Source organism: Mirounga leonina, unplaced genomic scaffold (genome assembly GCF_011800145.1).
Source record: "Mirounga leonina isolate KUSES-001 unplaced genomic scaffold, KU_Mleo_1.0 Mir_200, whole genome shotgun sequence".
Taxonomy (NCBI): domain Eukaryota; kingdom Metazoa; phylum Chordata; class Mammalia; order Carnivora; family Phocidae; genus Mirounga; species Mirounga leonina.
Window position 1 is genome coordinate 24,247,888 of NW_023270503.1, and position 18,919 is coordinate 24,266,806.

Consider the following 18,919-nt stretch of genomic DNA (forward strand, 5'->3'; position numbering starts at 1 on the left):
CTCTTATATACTGATAACTGACCCATTTTTTTAAAAGATTTATTTATTTATTTTAGAGAGATTGAGAGAGAGTGGAGGGAGGGACACAGGGAGAGAATCCCAAGCAGACTCCCCACTGAGCAGAGCCCAAGGTGGGGCTCCATCCCACCACCCTGAGATCACAACCTGAGCCAAAACCAAGAGTCAGAAGCTCAACCAACTGAGCCACTCAGGTGCCCCTGACCTCTTTTATTTACACACACACACAAACACGTAAGGGAAAAGAAGGGTGCAGAATATGATATAGCATGTTAGTTTCTGTGTTCTTAAACAGTATATGCAGAAATGCTTACAAACCACTGAATAGTTTTAAAAGGATACATAGGAAACTGGTTGCTTCTGAGAAGAGCTGAGAGAAGAAGAAAGGGCTAGGATGGCAAACACATTTCTACTATATATCATTTGAATTTTAAACAATGTATTATATTTTTATAATATTTAATTAAAAAATAAAAAGCATAATATGGTGGTTAGAAGTATAGACTTTTGGATTAAACTGCATGGTTAGGCTCTGCCACCTAACACCAATTAACCTTGGGCAAGTTATTTAATTAAACCATCTTTGTGCCTTAGTTTATCTATAAAGTGCAGATAACAGAAACTATCTCAAAAGGGATTAAATAAATTAGTATTTATGATGCACATAAAACAGTACCTGGCACAGATGAAGCATTCAATAGAATATGCGTGTATTATACCTGTATGTACACATATAACACACATGCTCCTTCTAGGAGTTTCTGCCTATTCTTACCTGCTCAATTCTAGCAAATACATTCTAGCTTCTTTTGATAATCTAGTATCTTGAAATTTTTGACTTAATAATGTCATATTTCCTAATGCTGAACAATTGAATCTACTATCTTTACACACACACACACACACACACACACACGTGCGTGCCAGATTTATTTATCTTCTGGAATGATTTTAAAAGCTTGTTTTAAAATATCTTTGCTCCCAGGACGCTTGGGTGACTCAGTCGGTTAAGTGTCTGCTTTCAGCTCAGGTCATGATCCCAGGTCCTGGGATGGGAGTCCGGCATTGGGCTCCTTGCTCAGCGGGGAGCCTGCTTCTCCCCCTGCTCGTGTTCTCTCTCTGACAAATAAATAAATAAAATCTTAAAATATTTTTGCTCCTCTCCATTTTTTAATTTCTGCTCTTAAATCTTTCTCTCTTCTGCTTTTTTTTTTCTTATTTATTTATTTATTTATTTTTAGAGATTTTATTTATTTATTTGACAGAGACAGAGACAGTGAGAGCAGGAACACAAGCAGGGGGAGTGGGAGAGGGAGAAGCAGGCTTCCTGCTGAGCCGGAAGCCCGATGCGGGACTCGATCCCAGGACCCTGGGATCATGACCTGAGCCGAAGGCAGTCGCTTAACCAACTGAGCCACCCAGGCGCCCTCTCTTCTGCTTTTTTAAAGTTACCCATTCTTATCTAACTTTGATCTTGATACTTAGCGATTAATTTTCAGTTTTAACTAAATATGCTGAGTAATGTTTTACTTGCATCCTACATATTATGTAGTAACTTCATTATTCAGTTCTAAATATTTTCTAATTTCCATAACAAATCTTCTTTGATATTAATTTTCAGAGGTACAATTTTTCCAAATATATGAGAAGGGATTTTTTTCTCTTTTGCAACTGATTTTAATCTTCTCACAGTGTGATCATAGAATGTAGTCTGTAATGATACAGATTTTAAATTTTTTTTTTAAGATTTTATTTATTTATTTGATAGAGAGAGACAGCAAGAGAGGGAACACAAGCAGGGGGAGTGGGAGAGGGAGAAGCAGGCTTCCCGCGGAGCAGGGAGCCCGATGCGGAGCTCAGCTTGATCCCAGGATCCCGGGATCATGACCTGAGCCGAAGATAAGGTTATGAGCCGAAGGCAGACGCTTAACCACAGAGCCACCCAGGCGCCCCACAGATTTTAAATTTTTTAAAAATTTTATCTCATTGGGGCAACTGGGTGGCTCCGTGGTTAAGCGTCTGCCTTCAGCTCAGATCATGATCCCGGGGTCCTGGGATCGAGCCCCGCGTCGGGCTCCCTGCTCCACCGGAAGCCTGCTTCTCCCTCCTCCGCTCCCCCTGCTTGTGTTCCTCTCTCTCTGTGTCTCTCTCTGTCAAATAAATAAATAAAATCTTAAAAAAAATTTTTATCTTATTTCTATCAAAGTAATAGTTCCTACTTTACAACTCATAAAGTAGTATAGGCTTATATATAAGCTGCAAGTCCCTGCCCAATGCTATCTTACTCCCTACACTGCCCCCAGTAGCAACTCTGTGATTTCTAAATACCTTGCTTCCTTAGCTATTTCTTCATTTTTCAATTTTATACATTATTTTCTTCTTACTACAGAAAGTGAAGTTTTAGCCAAACTACATCTCCCACTCCTACATCTTTTACAAAGAATTAAGTTTTCTCTGACCTTGCAAATCTGAAAATATCCTTATTTTACCCTCTTTAAATTCACAATTTGGCTAAGCATAGAATTAATTCTAGGCTGAAAATCAGATACACTCAGAATTTTGAGGAATGGCTTCATTAGAGTCTAGTTTCCATTGTTCCTGATGGTTAGTCTACTGCTATTCCTTTTTTAAAATTCATTCAAGCATTGTTGAGAGACAGTGTTACATTAGTTTCAGGTGTACAACATAGTCATTTGACAACTCTATACTCTTTGCTATGCTCACCATTAAGTGTAGCTACCACCTGTCACCATACAACACTATTACAATACCACTATGTTCCTTATGCTGTACCTCCAATCCCCGATTTACTCGTTCTGGAACTGGAAGCCTGTAACTCCCACTCACTTTCACCCAATTTTGCCCATCCCCCATCCCCCAGTCTACTACTACTATTTTGATCCCTGAATTTTGAAGGTAATCTGCTAGTCTTCCCTCCTTCCTCCCAACCCCCTGCCCTTGGGAAGAAACTCTTTGAGAGCCTCACTTTATTCATTCATTCGAGACCAAGTGTCAACAGGGGTGGGGCAGAGGGAGAAGGAGAGAGAGAATCCCAAGCGGACTCTACACTGAGTGTGGAGCCCGATGACAGGCTCGATCCCACGACCCTGAGATCATGTCCTGAAATGAAATTAAGAGTCAGATGCTTAACTGACTGAGCCACCCAGCCTTTCAAGAGCCTCACTTTTATCCCCCAAAGTTCTAAAATTTGCTTTGGTATGGGATTTTTTACATTTATTGAGTTAGCCCCTGTTAGTGGTGTACCTTTTCTTTCTTTTTTTTTTAGTGGTGTACCTTTTCAAATTGAAGGTTCCAATCACCTCCATTCAAAGAAATGTTCTTCTTTTGTATCTTTAATAATTTTCTCTTCTCATTTTCTCTGTCCTCTCTTTTACTAGATGAATGTTGGTTCTGCTAGATTGTTACTCAAATTTTCATGCCATGTGTAAGATTTCTCTATTTCATCTTCCAAAAGTCCTATTAGGTTTTTTACTTCTATTGTATTATAATTTCCAAAAGTTTTCTTGCTCTAATTCTTTCTGTTTGATAATGTTCTGTCCTGTTCTTGTTTTTAAGAGAGAGCGAGCATACAAGCGGTAGGGAGAGGGGCATAGGGCGAGGAAGAATCTTAAGTGTGGAGGCCAAGCTGGGCTCCATCTCATGATCCTGAGATCATGACCTGAGCAGAAATCAAGAGTCGGACACTTAACCAACTAAGCCACCTAGGCTCCCCTGTCCTGTTCTTGTTTAATGAATGTGATATTAACAGTATTTCTAAGGGTATTAATCTGTTTTGTGGGGTTTTTTTTTTTGAGACTTTCTTTTCATTTGTCTTTGCTTTTAACAAGTTCCTATATTTCTATTACTGTTTGGCTTTTTACTCTTTCATAGTAGAAGTTTAATCAAATCTCTGGTAATTGTTGCCCCAGTGACTTTGGGCTTGACCATGCTATTTGCTTTGGCCAATGAAATGTGAATGGACATCAAGTATACTACCATCCATGCAGAAACCTGAAATGTGTATTTGTAGTTTGTCTCTGTCCCCATCCCTGAGCTTCTGCCCTCTGCCATGGGAGAGAACAGCATGCTGCTGACAGTAGCTGCCCACTACAGGTCCTGGAATGAGAAGAGCTGTGAGCTGAGCAGAGCTCTTAAGCAAAGGTGGAGATATGGCTGCAGGAGTCCTCAGGGCCAGGTGTGAGCAGGAAATATTTGTTGTAAGCCACTGAGATTTGTGACCCCACTTGTGGATTAAAATGTATGCATATACTTATATATACACAAAATATTTCTGGAAGGATTCATAAGACAATGGAAGTGGAAGGGGTCAGAAAAACAGAAATCTCAATTTTTATGTTATATTCTTTGGTATCTTTTAATACATGTTCATGGCAAAACATTTATTTTTATAATAATTTCATATAAGACATTCTAGTTAGAAAAAGGCAAAATGAAAGAGCACTGAAATAAAAAATAAAACTCCAATTTAGAATTTTTCTAAAAATACTATTATATTAAGGCAATATACTATCAGTATAGAAATTATGGAAACTAAAAAAAGGTACAAATAAGAATAATCAATTATGTAAAAAACCAGACATATCATTTTATTTGTATCATTTTAGAGATATGATTCATCATCCTGTCTATGTAATTTTGTATTCTGCTTTTCAATTTTACATTATAATAAGCACTTCAGAGTGTTAAGAATTCATAAAGCTCACCTTTAATTGTTATATATATTCCACCATAGTGATGTCATAATTACTCCCCTAGCGTTGGACAAATACATTCATTCTAATTTTTTATTACCTTAAGTAATGTCTCAATAGACATTTCTAGGCATAAAATATTCCCTGCATTTATGATTTTTCTTTAGGATATATTCCTCTTACCAGAATTGCTGGGTCAAAGACATGAACATGTTTAGGCCTTTGATACATATTGCCGGACTGCCTTCCAAATACACCACATGCATTTACCATCCTACCAGTAATATCAAGGCAGTCGCTGAGAATTTTTTTAACTTTACCTCACAGAACAGGCAAAAACTGGTATATCAGTAATTGCTGTTTTCATATTTCTCATGGCTAGGAAGCCAAAAATCTTTTCACATGTTTTAGTCATTTGCATTTTCTTTCATACAAATTACCTGTTACTTTTTTTAACTTTTTATTTTAATTCCAGTTAGTTAACAGTGTTATATTAGTTTCAGGTGTACAATATATCGATTCGACACTTTCATACATCACCTGGTGCTCATCATGACAAGTGCCCTCCACTTGTTGCTTTTCAACTGATCATTAATCAAAGTCTTAGTGCTTTACCAATTGATTTGTATACAATTTCTTACACTACATTAAGCTCAGAAAGTCTTTTTTCTTTGTGCTTTTATACCTAATAATAGAATCTGGATTATTATCATCTTTTTTTTTTAAGATTTTTTATTTGACAGAGAGACAGCCAGAGAGGGAACACAAGCAGGGGGAGCAGGAGAGGGAGAAGTAGGCTTCCCGTGGAGCAGGGAGCCCAATGCAGGGCTCGATCCCAGGACTCTGGGATCATGACCTGAGCCAAAGGCAGACACTTAACGACTGAGCCACCCAGGCGCCCCATTATTATTATTTTTTAAGTAGGTGCCACACCCAGCATGGAGCCCAGGCCCGGGCTTGAAAACCCACAACCCTGAGATTAAGACCTGAGCTGAGATCAAGAGTGGACACTTAACCATTACTGAGCCAACTTAGGCACCCCTACCTAGTAATAGTATTATATCAACAAATCTTTCCTTCCATGCCCACACTATACTTTTTATACATCAAAATCAACTGTGGGACATTCATCTCAGAGATGTGGACTCAATTACTGGAAGATGGAGCTGGGTAACTGTATTTTTAAAAAGCTGAGACTGAAAAGGTGAAAAACAATGCATTATGTTCTAGGGTAGAATGATCATTAGTTTTGGTCTTCTTTTGTCCTGGTGGCCCAAAAGCTGCAATGAACCTCTTTCAAAAGTTCTGTCTTAATATTTAATCTGCTTAAAATTAGAAAAAAAAAATGGCATACAACAAATTTCTTTGGAAGAAATAAGATGTCACTATTCATCATGGGATTTTACAAAAGCCATGACTCTTACCTGTTTGGAGAGTACTAGGAAAAGACAAGGTGACTTTTTCATCTTCATTCTGATAGTTAAATCCTGTAGCATGTATTTCTGGAATGGAAATTAAAAACATTATTTCACAAATCTGACTGGACTAAGACAAAATCCAGACTGCAGCAATTAACATTTTTAAGAGCAAAATCTCTACTAAAACTAAATATTCTTTTTTTCCCTTAAGATTTTATTTATTTGACAGAGAGAGAGGGAGAGAACCCAAGCAGAAGGAGCAGCAGAGGGACAGAGAGAAGAGGCTCTCCACTGAGCAGGGAGCCTGATGCAGGGCTCGATCCCAGGACCCTGGGATCATGACCTGAGCCGAAGGCAGACGTTTAACGACTTAGCCACCCAGGTGCTGCCCCTCTTTTTTTAAGTAAGCTCCAAGCCCAACTTGGGGCTTGAACTCAAGACCCTGAGATCAAGAGTCACACACTCTATCAACTAAGCCAGCTAGGTGCCCCTAAAACTAAATATTCTTAATAAATTTTCTATTAACAAAAGTGTCATTTCAGACTAATCTATTTTAGTTCACATCCCAAATTAAATATGCTCCTGAAACACAATTATATAGCTCATATTAATTCACAAAACTTTTTTTCCCCCACAAAACTTTTTTAAAAAAAGATTTTATTTATTTATCTTACAGAGACACAGCGAGAGAAGGAACACAAAGCAGGGGGAGTGGGAGAGGGAGAAGCAGACTTCCTGCAGAGCAGGGAGCCCAATGTGGGGCTCGATTCCAGGACCCTGAGATCATGACCTGAGCCAAAGGCAGACACTTAAACAACGGAGCCACCCAGGCACCCCCTGAATTGTACACTTTAAATGAATGAATTGTATGGTATATGAATTGTATCTCAATGAAACTGTTATTAAGAGAGAAAGGTAGCTTTATTAGTCATGGACTTAAATTTGATATAGGTAACGGTGATTCAGATTTAACAACATTCTATGAGCCAGGCAAGATGCCCACAATTCATTTCTTTTTATGAATCACCCTAAGATCGAATTTTCAATGTTTCTAATATCATTATGGTTCAAACATCTTTATAAAGCTAGATCTTTACAGAACCAATAAGAAGCTATAATTTCAGATTTTAAAAGAACTTTAATCAACTATTCCTCATTTTACAGATGAAGAAAATGAGATATATAATGATTTGCCTAAGTTCACATAGCTGGACTAGAATTCAGTTCCCTTCCTATTCCAAAATTCTTTCTACTATCATAAACTAATTCCTATAAATTTGAAAAGAAACTTACAACTTGGCATATATACAATACGATGAAATCACTACTGAAACAATGACTTTTGCTGGTAATAACTCAAGATTTGCTCAAACTTGATTCCCACATATAGAATCATACTTAAGCCTACAGGGAAGCCAAGAATCACCTTAATGCTTAAGAATGTACTTTTCTGACAAAAATATAAAACAGCATTATGGTCTATGATCAAAGACCATCTCCATAAAGGATTATTAAAACTTGTTTTTATAAATGCACAAAAAAGCTTCAAATTGGTAATGAAGATAAAAAACAAAAGAATAGCAGGGTTTTTAAAACATTTTTTTTTTTTGGGGTGCCTGGGTGGCTCAGTTGGTTAAGCGACTGCCTTCGGCTCAGGTCATGATCCTGGAGTCCCGGGATCGAGTCCCACATCAGGCTCCCTGCTGAGCAGGGAGTCTGCTTCTCCCTCTGACCCTCCTCCCTCTCATGTTCTCTGTCTCTCATTCTCTCTCTCACAAATAAATAAAAATCTTAAAAAAAAAAAAAATTAAAAATTTTTTTTTTTTAAGATTTTTATTTATTTGAGAGAGAGTACAGAGGGAGAGTGAGGGGGAGAAGCAGACTCCCTGCCGAGCAGAGAGCCCAATGCGGGACTCAATCCCAGGACCCCAAGATCGTGACCTGAGCCAAAGGCAGATGCTTAACCAACTGAGCCATCCAGGTGCCCCTATTTTTATTTTATTGTTATTATTTTTTTAAGTAGGCTACATGCCCAATGTAGGGCTTGAACTCACGACCCTGAGATCAAGAGTCACATGTGGTGTGCCTGGGTGGCTCAGTCTGTTAAGCGTCTGACTCTTGATTTTGGCTCAGTCCATGATGTTGGGGTTGTGAGATCGAGCCCCGCCTCAAGCCCTGCATCAGGCTCCATGTTCAGCACAGACTCTACCTGGGATTCTCTCTCTCCCTCTCCCCCTGCTCACGCACACATGCATACTCTCTAAATAAATAAATAAAAATCTAAAAAAAAAAAAAAAAAGCTCCCCCGAGTGAGCCAGGTGCTCCAAGAACAGCAGTTTTTAAATTGAAACAATCAAGTATTGTACTGCTAGATTCCATTCTAGCACATGCTTCCAAATATGCATATCAACTCTATTACATGTATACGAAAAAACAGTAAAATTTCCTCTAAAATTCTTTCTTAGAAAAGAGGGTAGTAATCATACATTTGAATTTTTTTTTTTTTTAATTTATTTATTTGAGAGAGAGCGAGCATGTGTGCGCACCTGAGCAGGGAGAGGGACAGAGGTGGAGGAAGAGGATCAAGCAGATTCTGTGCTGAGCACAGAGCCCAACTTGGGGCTTGATCCCATGACCAGGAGATCATGACCTGAGCCAAAACCAAGAGTCAAACACTTAATTGACTGAGCCACTCAGGTGCCCCATAATCATATATTTGAATTTCTTAAAAAGTCTCTTGTATTATGGGACACTCTTCCAATTACTTTATATTGAACATACTACTTGACAAACATACATTAGACTTTAAAATAACGTTGGTCAATTGTAGCTTTGGATATTCTGTAAATGGCACCACTATTTATCCAGTGGCTCAAACCAGAAATACAGAATCATCCAAACTGCTTCCCTCCATGACTGCCTCTCACAACACATTCCAAATAAGCAAATTCAGTAGCCTGTATCTTTAACTCCAGATTTTTCAATGCCCCCATCACTACAACCCCAGTCCAATGTACAATTATTTCTCTCCTAGACCACCACAGTAGCCTCTTAACTAGTCTGTTTCCACTCTTGCTGCTTTATAATGTATTCTTCACAGCAGCCAGGGTAGTCAGTGAGATCAAAGCCTTTAATGGAGTCTCAAAATGTTCAGAATGAAATTCTGCTTGAGGTTGCTAAATATTTCTTAGAGAAGACCAAACAAGCACTAACCATAAAAGAAAAAAAGTTGATAGATCAGATTTAATATTTAAAACTTGTGATTATCAAAAGACATTGTGAAGAAAATGAATAGGCAAACCACAGACTAAGAGAAACTATTTTACAGAGAATATACCTAAAAACTATTAAAATATGGGCAGAATACTCAATGTCACAAAGGAAAATACATCAATGGCCAAAAACCAAACAAAAAATGCCCAACATCATTTGTCATCAGGGAAATGCAAATTAAAACCACAATGACATACTGCCACATACCCACAAGGATGGATAAATCTAAAAGGACTAAAAACAAAAATGTTATCGAGGATAATAGAATACCTACAACTCATTTTGCTGCCAGTGCCTTTGTTGTTCCTCAAACTCTGCAGGCATTCTCCAACTTCAGGGTTTCTACAGCTGCTTAGAAGTTTCTTTCCTCAAATACCTACATATTTTATGTCAATCACTTATTTAGAGATCTGTTTCATCACCTTAAAGAACAATCCTACCTCCACATCCTCTGTGATTTTTGAGCACCTGCCACAACTTTACATAGTTGCTATTGTCTGTCTTTCCAAATCAAATATATGTATCTGGAATGTTGATTCTTGGTTTTATCCTCTACCTCCAATGCTAGAATGGTTTCTGGCACATAATATGTTCGGTCAAATATTAGCAGAATAAAGGAATCACTTCAAAAAGCAATACACTAAGTGTGTCATAGAGAGCATCAATACTGCCCATATTAGATGTATTAACAAAATACCACCTTTACTAATGTTATATAAATAAGGACTTATGGCTAGGGATAAAATTTCCAGCTACAACAGAGTACATAGAGTCAAAAATGGATCTATCTCAAATACTTTAGAAGATACTATTTGGTGTTGGAACTATTAGATTGTTCAAAGAGTGGAAAGCCGTTTATATAGTAAAGATATGTATGAAAAGTCTAAATAAATATGCTTCACTGAAGTAGAAAAGAAAAAGCTATACTTCCAAATTAATGTTTATATTAGTCTAATACTAACATATCAATGTTTTATATAACATTATTTAAAATGCATATATGTAAATTAAGCATTATAAGTAGACACTTTACTATATCACTAAGAAATGATAAAATTAAACTTGACCAAACCCCCCCTTTTTTTTTAAGATTTTATTTATTTATTTGACAGAGAGAGAGCACAAGTAGGCAGAGCAGCAGGCAGAGGGAGAGGGAGAAGCAGGCTCTCCGCTGAGCAGAGAGCCGGACATGGGGCTCAATCCCAGGACCCAGGATCACGAGCTGAGCCGAAGGCAGCCGCCTAACCGACTAAGCCACCCAGGCACCCCCAAAAAACCCCCTTTAAAAAAAAAATAATGTCTACATGCAATGTGGTGCTCAAACCCACAACCCCAAGATCAAGAATCACATGCTTTACCAACTGAGCCAGCCAGGCAGCTTGACCAAGAAACTTTTAAAAATATTTTTTTATTTTTGGGGTGCCTGGGTGGCTGTCAGGGTCCTAGAATGGAGCCCTGTGTTGGGCTTTGCACTCAGCTGGGAGTCTGCTTGAGGATTCTCTCTCCCTCTCCCCTGCCTCCCCCTCTGTAAAATAAATACATTTTTAAAAAATATTTTTATTTTTTAAAAATTTATTTAAAAAAAATATTTAAAAATATTGGTGTGCCTGCATGACTCAGTCAGTTAAGCGTCTACCTTCAGCTCAGGTCATGGGATCCCAGGGTCCTGGGACCGAGCCCGCATTGGGCTCCCTGCTCAGCAGGAAACCTGCTTCTCCCTCTCCCACTCCCCCTGCTTGTGTTCCCTCTCTCACCATGTCTCTCTCTGTCAAATAAATAAAATCTTTAAAATAAATAAATAAATAAATAAATAAATAAATAAATAAATAAATAAATAAATAAATATATTTGAGGGAGGAGGACCTGGGTGGCTCAGTTGGTTAAGCGTCTGCCCTCAGCTCAGGTCATAATCCCGAAGTCCCAGGATGGAGCCCTGCATCAGGATCCCTGCTCAGTGGGGAGTCTGTTTCTCCCTCTGCCCCTCCCCCCACACATGCTCTCTCTTTCTCTCTCTCTCTCTCTCAAATAAATAAATAAAATCTTCAAAATACATATATTTAGGGGCGCCTGGGGGGCTCAGTTGGTTAAGCGACTGCCTTCGGCTCAGGTCATGATCCTGGAGTCCTGGGATCGAGTCCCGCATCGGGCTCCCTGCTCAGCAGGGAGTCTGCTTCTCCCTCTGACCCTCCTCCCTCTCATGCTCTCTGTCTCTCATTCTCTCTCTCTCAAATAAATAAATAAAAAATCTTAAAAAAAAAAAATACATATATTTAGGGAATGCCTGGGTAGCTCAGTTGGTTAAGCATCTGCCTTGGGCTCAGGTCATGATCCCAGGGTCCTGGGATCAAGTCCCACATAGGGCTTCTTGCTCAGCGAGGAGCCTGCTTCTCCCTCTGACTGCCGCTCCCCCTGCTTGTGCTCTCTCTCTCTCTCTGACAAATAAGTAAATAAAATCTTTTTAAAAAAATACTTTTTAAATGAGATAATAGGAGAGAATATATGGTTATTCAACAATCTGAGTCTCTGTTTTCACAGCTATAAAATTAAAATCATTACCTACTTCTTAAGTCATTTGAGGATTATACAACATTCTCTACGTAAAATGCTTAGCACAGTGTCTGGTCATGACTATTATAAAATAATACTCTTTTCTAGATAATGTATCTAACACAATTCTTTATTAATTCAACTGCAACTAATTCATTATAGATGTATAAATAAGGACTCTTGCTGAAATTATTTATGGAGTGCTACATTTCAGAAAAAATTCTTTTAAATATAATTCGCATTTTCAAATCTATGGATATAAATACACATATCTGGGTATAAGCATGAGTGTGTATGTTAGTAGGACACCAAACAGAAGCAAAATTTGAAAGTAACCAAAGTATGTATAAATTTGTGACAAGATGTGGCCTGCCAGGTTTCGCTTGTGGACCAGAGCACTCTAGAAGCCTCACCCAGAGAAACGGGCAGGCTTCAGTGAGCTTGTGCCAGGGATGCTTCTGGACAGGCCGGGTGGGGGAAAAAAAAAAAATTTGTGACAAGAAAAATCTTACACTCAAAACTACAGCAGATTCACTTTGATAATAAAAGTTTACTCATGACAATACAGACCTACAAATTTCATAACAAGATAGACCTATAAATTGAGTTTTAAATGTCTTGTTTTTAAAAAGTAATTAAGATATAATTTTGACTATAAGTAAATAAAACTATGTCCTATGTATACAGCATGCTATCATTTGTGAGCACACACACTATACATATGTACATGCATAAATATATACATGTCTGTGAATGCATATAACATCTGAGGAAGGATACATATGAAACTGGTAACTTTATCTCCTTTACGGAGGGGAGAAAGGAGGCTTATTTTGTACTGTATACCACTGATACCCTTTGAATTTGACCTTGCATATATATTAACTATGAAAACTTTTTAAATGTTAAAAAATCTTTTTAAAGATACTTCTTTTGAGATCCTGGCCAAATTGTTATAGTAAGCCTATTTATCAAGTAAATCGAATGAATATGTATTCCAATTCTGGGTTTTCCGAGTGTGGTTTATTGACAAGGAGGCACTCTTGCCTATGTCTCTAGGATTTGGACTAGCCATAATTAAAAAACATACTCTTCCTTAGAGAACACTGAGGGTGAGGTGGCTCATCTTATTTGTAAAATTGGCCAGTCTTTCCAGAAAGGTAATAGTCCTTGATGTGCAAAATGTTCTAACTATAACAAAAAGAAGGCAAGCACTCTTAATCATTGGACCATTTAGGCCCCGTCCAAATTTCAGAACCGCTCTCACATGCATTCTTCCAGACTATAGTTTGTTTTCTGTTCAACATTTGTGCAAGCATGCTATGTGGTCCAGTAGATTTCTTTTAAATTACCCTACTCCTTTCCACAAACAATGTCTGGGTCCTCAGGCAACAAATGCTTCAGCTTCCCTGGCCCCTTCAGGCATCTGCCTTACTTACTCACTGTCATTATGCCCATCTCTGCTGACCTTTGGTAGTTTGTCACTTTATATGTTAATTGTGGTTCTTCTCTTCTGCCAAAACAGGCCTCAAGAGGGATATAATACCTTTTTTTGTTGTTACAGCACAACTTGTATATTTCAAATGGAAAAAAAATTTGTATCATTTACAGTACTTTAACATAAATTGCCTTTGAATGGGAGCTTTCTTTCCAGTACTCTGAGGTCTACAAAATGTATCTAGAAAATTTACTACTGTGGAAAATGAAGTCTGCTTAAATCAAATTTTAAGGCTATGGTTCTTCTTTTTGATTAACTGCTATAACTGTCCTTCCAGCAGCTGAGGCAGTTTCTGGTTTTCTTTAGACGTGAGGTGCCGAAACTCTTGCAAGACAACTTTGATGCTATATGAACTCTGCCATTTTCCTAGTACTGATACAGCTCTTCCGTCCACCTCTCCATTAGAACTCTTAACTCCATTCATATTAATTTTTGTTACAAATCTTACAAATGGGGGTGCTTCTGGGTATTTGGATCCACATTTTATTTTAAGGCTGTATATTCAGTTTTCATAACTTGTTTGAGCCCATGGTGGCTGTCAACTTATGTAGCTAATACCTTTTCTTTAATAAGCACATACCTCTATAAAGTGCTTCTGTTATGAAAGCCAATCTGTATTATCAATGAATGACACAATTGGTAATTATAAGGTAACTCCTGCTTTCCTTAATAAAATCTAGCTCAGATTTTCCTAAATATATTTGTATATGCTAACAATCCTAACATCTCAATTTAATTTTTATTCAATTAGTACTATGCTACATACAGCAATAATTATAAAAAATAAAGAATAAATAAAACGTTATTTCCTTCCTGTGAACCACAAGTCTCCTGGTAGGTCTCACTGATTCTCTGATTAATCTCCTACATTCACAATGTGAGCATAAAACATTATTTACATACTGAAGAATCTCATATTTTTCTTCATTTTAAATAATATTAATAGTCATAAAAATCAAATCTATTTTAACTCAACACCCAAAAAACAATCTAATTCAATGGGCAGGAGACATGAATAGACATTTCTCCAAAGAAGACATACAGATGGCCAACAGACACATGAAAAGATGCTTAATATCACTCATCAGCAGGGAAATACAAATCAAAAGTACAATGAGACATCACCCAAAACCAGTCAGAATGGCTAAAATCAAAAACACAAGAAACAAGCGTTGATGAGGATGTAGAGAAAAAGGAACCCTCGTGTACTGTTGGTGGGAATGCAAAGTGGTACAGCCACTGCTGAAGACAGTATGGAGGTTCCTCAACAAGTTAAAAATAGAATTACCATATGATCTAGTAATTGCACTACTGAGTATTTATCCCCAAAATACAAAAACACAAATTTAAAGGGATACACCCCCCCCATATTTATTGCAGCATTATTACAGTAGCCAAATTATGGAAGTAGCTCAAGTATTCATCAATAGATGAATGAATAAAGAAGACATTATTCAGCCATAAAAAAAGAATGAAATCTTGCCATTTGCAACAACACAGATGGTGCTAAAGGGTATAATGTTAAGTGAAGAAACAAAACAAATGAGCAGAGGAAAAAAAAGAGAAAGAGAAAAACCAAGAAACTGACTCTTAACTACAGAGAACAAAGTGATGGCTACCAGAAGGGAAGTGGGTGGGGGGCTGGGTGAAATAGGTGATGGGGATTAAAGAATACACTTTATCATGATGAAATCTTGCTATCTGCAACGATGTAGGTGGAGCTACAGTATTATGCTAAGTGACATAAGTCAATCAGAGAAAGACAATACTCCTATGTGGAATTTAAAAAAGAAAACAGGGGCGCCTGGGTGGCTCAGTCGGTTAAGCGACTGCCTTCGGCTCAGGTCATGATCCTGGAGTCCCGGGATCGAGTCTCCCTCTGACCCTCCCCCTCTCGTGCTCTCTCTAATTCTCTCTCTCAAATAAATAAAATCATTTAAAAAAAAGACTATGAGAAAGCATATAAAATATAGATTTAAAGACAAATAACAGCAATTACATTAAATGTAACTGGATTAGATGCTTTATTTAGAAGACAAAGATTTTCAGACAAACTAAAAGTAAAAAGAGTACAATGAGCTGTTTATATGAGATACACCTAAAACATAATAATTCAGAGAAATTAAAGGTAAAGAATTTGAAAATACATGACATGCAAACATTAACCAATAATTCATAAAACAAGCAGGAAAAAATCAGTAAAAATGAAGATTTAAACAGAATTAACAAACTTGATTTAGTAAGACATATATAAAACATTACATCCAACAATTGTAAAAGCACACTCTTTTCAAGCACACAAACATTTTAAAAATGACCAAATCTTGGGCCATAAAGCAAAAGCAAGTCTTAAATTCCAAATGACTGAAATCATATACAGGTATAACTCATTTTATTGTGCTTCACAGATAATGTTTTTTCTTTATAAATTGAAGGTTTGTGGCAACCCTGTGTCAAACAAGTCTATTGGTGCTATTTTTCCAAGGCATTTGCTCAATTTATGTTTCTGTGTCACATTTTGATAGTTCCCAAAATAGTTTGAACTTTTTCATTATTATTATATTTGTTACAGTGATCTCTGATGTTACCATGGTAATTGTTTTGGGGTACCATGAACTATGCCCATATAAGACCACAAACTTAATAAAAGTTGTGTATATTCTGAATGCAGATGTGATGGAAAAAGCAAAAGAACTAGAAGTGGATCCTGAAGATATGACTGAACTACTATAATCTCATGATGAAATGTGAACAGTTGAGGAGCTGCTTCTTACGGGTAAGCAAAGAAAGTGGTTTCTTGAGATGGAATCTTACTCCTGGTGAAGATACTTTGAAGACTGTTGAAATAACAACAGAGATTTAGAATATTACATAAACTTCACTAATAAAGCAACAAAAGGATTTGAGAGGACTGACTCCAACTATGAAAGAAGTTCTACTGTGGGTAAAATGCTATCAAACAGTATCACAAGCTACAAAGAAAGTATTCATAAAAGGAAGAGTCAATCAATGCAAAAAACTTCACTGTTCTCTTATTTTAAGAAAATATAACAGCTGGGGTGCCTGGGTGGCTCAGTCGGTTAAGGGTCCGACTCTTATTTTGGCTCAGGTCATGATTTCAGGGTTGTAAGATTAGGCCCCACATCAGGCTTCGTGCTCAGTCTGCCTGAGATTCTCTCTCCCCTTCTCCCTATGCCCTACCCCCCTGCTCACGTTTGCTCTCTCTCCAAATAAAATAAATAAAATCTTTAAACTAGAATAGCTCCAGGTACATCTAAATATTCCCTGGATCAAAAATCAGAAAATACTTTGAACTGAATGATAAAGATATTATATATCAAAAAATGTGGAAGCAGATCAGTGGTTGCCTGGAAACGGGGGAGAACAGGAAGAGTGGATCCCAAAGGGGCACGAGGAAACACTGTGGGAATGATGGATATGTTCGTTATCTTGGTCGTATTTACAGATCAAAAAGTATCAAATCATACATTTTAATATATGCAGTTTATTACATGTCAAATATTATATAAACCCTCATAAAGCTATATAAAAAAAGAAAAGAAAAAAAAGAAGAGGTGGTAGAGGAGCTGTAGCACCAGCAGTCACAGTTGCTGCCTGGAGTTTTTTTCCCCAAAACAAACCAGAAAAAGTGTGGGATGAGCTAAAAGTGGTTTATTTTTTGGAGGAAAATTTATAGGTTTAAATGAATATACTAGGGGCGCCTGGGTGGCTCAGTTGGTTAAGCGTCTGCCTTCGGCTCAGGTCATGATCCTGGAGTCCCAGGATCGAGCCCCGCATCGGGCTCCCTGCTCAGTGGGGAGTCTGCTTCTCCCTCTCCCTCTGCTGCTCCCCCTTCTCATGTTCTCTCGCTCTCTCTCGTGCTCTCTCAAATAAATATTAAAAAAATTTTTTTAAATGAATATACTATAAAGGAATTAATAAGCCAATTATTCACCTCAAAAAGTTAAAAAATAACTACAAAACAAACTCAAAGAAAATAGAAGGAAATAGTAAAGAGCAGAAGTTAAGGAAACAGAAAATAAACATTCAACTGACGACTTAAAATCAAAAGTAGGTTCTTTGAAAAGACCAATAAAATTGACAAAGATTTGGGGATTGGGGGGGAAAAAGAGAAGGCACAAATAAATAAAATACAGTTGACCCTGAACAACACAGGTTTGAACTGTGCAGGTTGATTTCTACATGGATTTTTTTTTTTATATAAAGTACTCTAAATGTATTTTCTCTTTCTTATGGTTTTCTTTTTTAAATTTATTTTTAATTTATTTTTTTAAAAAGATTTTATTTATTTATTTGACAGAGAGACACAGCGAGAGAGGGAACACAAGCAGGGGGAGTGGGAGAGGCAGAGGGAGAAGCAGGCTTCCTGCGGAGCAAAGCCCAACGTGGGGCTTGATCCCACCTGGGATCATGACCTGAGCCGAAGGCAGACACTTAACCGTATGAGCCACCCAGGCGCCCCTCTTTTTTTAATGTATTTTTAACTTTTTCAATTTTATTTTAATTCCAGTATAGTTAACACAGAGTTCTATTAGTTTTAGGTGTACAATACAGTGATTCAACAATTCCATACATTTCTCAGTGCTCATCAAGATAAGTGTACTCTTGATCCCCTTTATCTATTTCACCCATCCCCCTACCCACCTCCCCTCTGGTAACCATCTGTTTGTTCTCTATAGTTAAGAGTCTGTTTCTTGGGCGCCTGGGTGGCTCAGTCGTTAAGCGTCTGCCTTCAGCTTGGGTCATGATCCCAGGGTCCTGGGATCGAGTCCCACATCGGGCTCCCTGCTCGGTGAGAAGCCTGCTTCTCCCTCTCCCACTCCCCCTGCTTGTGTTCCTGCTCTCGCTATCTCTCTCTCTGTCAAATAAATAAATAAAATCTTAAAAAAAAAAAAAATTAAAAAAAAAAAGAGTCTGTTTCTTGGTTGTCTTTTTTTCCCCTTTTTTTGTTCATTTCGTTTCTTTAGTTCTCCGTAAGAGTACAATCATGTTATTTGTCTTTCTCTGACTGACTTATTTTGCTTAGCATTATACTCTCTAGCTCCATCCATGTTGCAAATGGCAAGAATTCGTTCTTTTTTTATGGCTGAATAATTTTCCATTGTAGATATATACCAACACCTTCCTTATCTACTCATCTATCGATGGACACTTTTGCTGCTTCCACAATTTGGCTGTTGTAAATAATGCTGCAATAAACATAGGGGTGCATATATCCTTTTGAATTAGTGTTTTCATATTCTTTCGGTAAATACCCAGTAGTGGAATTACTGGATCACATGGTAATTCAATTTTTAATGTTTAAAAAAGATTTATTTATTTATTTTAGAGAGAGTACACAAAGGGGAAGGGCAGAGGGGGAGGGAGAGGAAGATAATTTCAAGCAGGCTCCCTGCTGAGCGCTCATGAGCTGAGCCAAAATCAAGAGTCCG

At 37.6% G+C, this 18,919-nt stretch overlaps 1 protein-coding gene across 1 annotated transcript in view; it reads right to left on the bottom strand.

Moving 5' to 3' along the window:
• The window catches only part of NPEPPS (aminopeptidase puromycin sensitive), a 94,599-nt gene that overhangs the window by 40,790 nt on the left and 34,890 nt on the right, over positions 1-18,919 (bottom strand). The window contains exon 3 of the mRNA XM_035026976.1: positions 6,155-6,232. Within this exon, the coding sequence (XP_034882867.1) occupies positions 6,155-6,232 (78 nt within the window). The remainder of the gene's footprint in view (positions 1-6,154; positions 6,233-18,919) is intronic.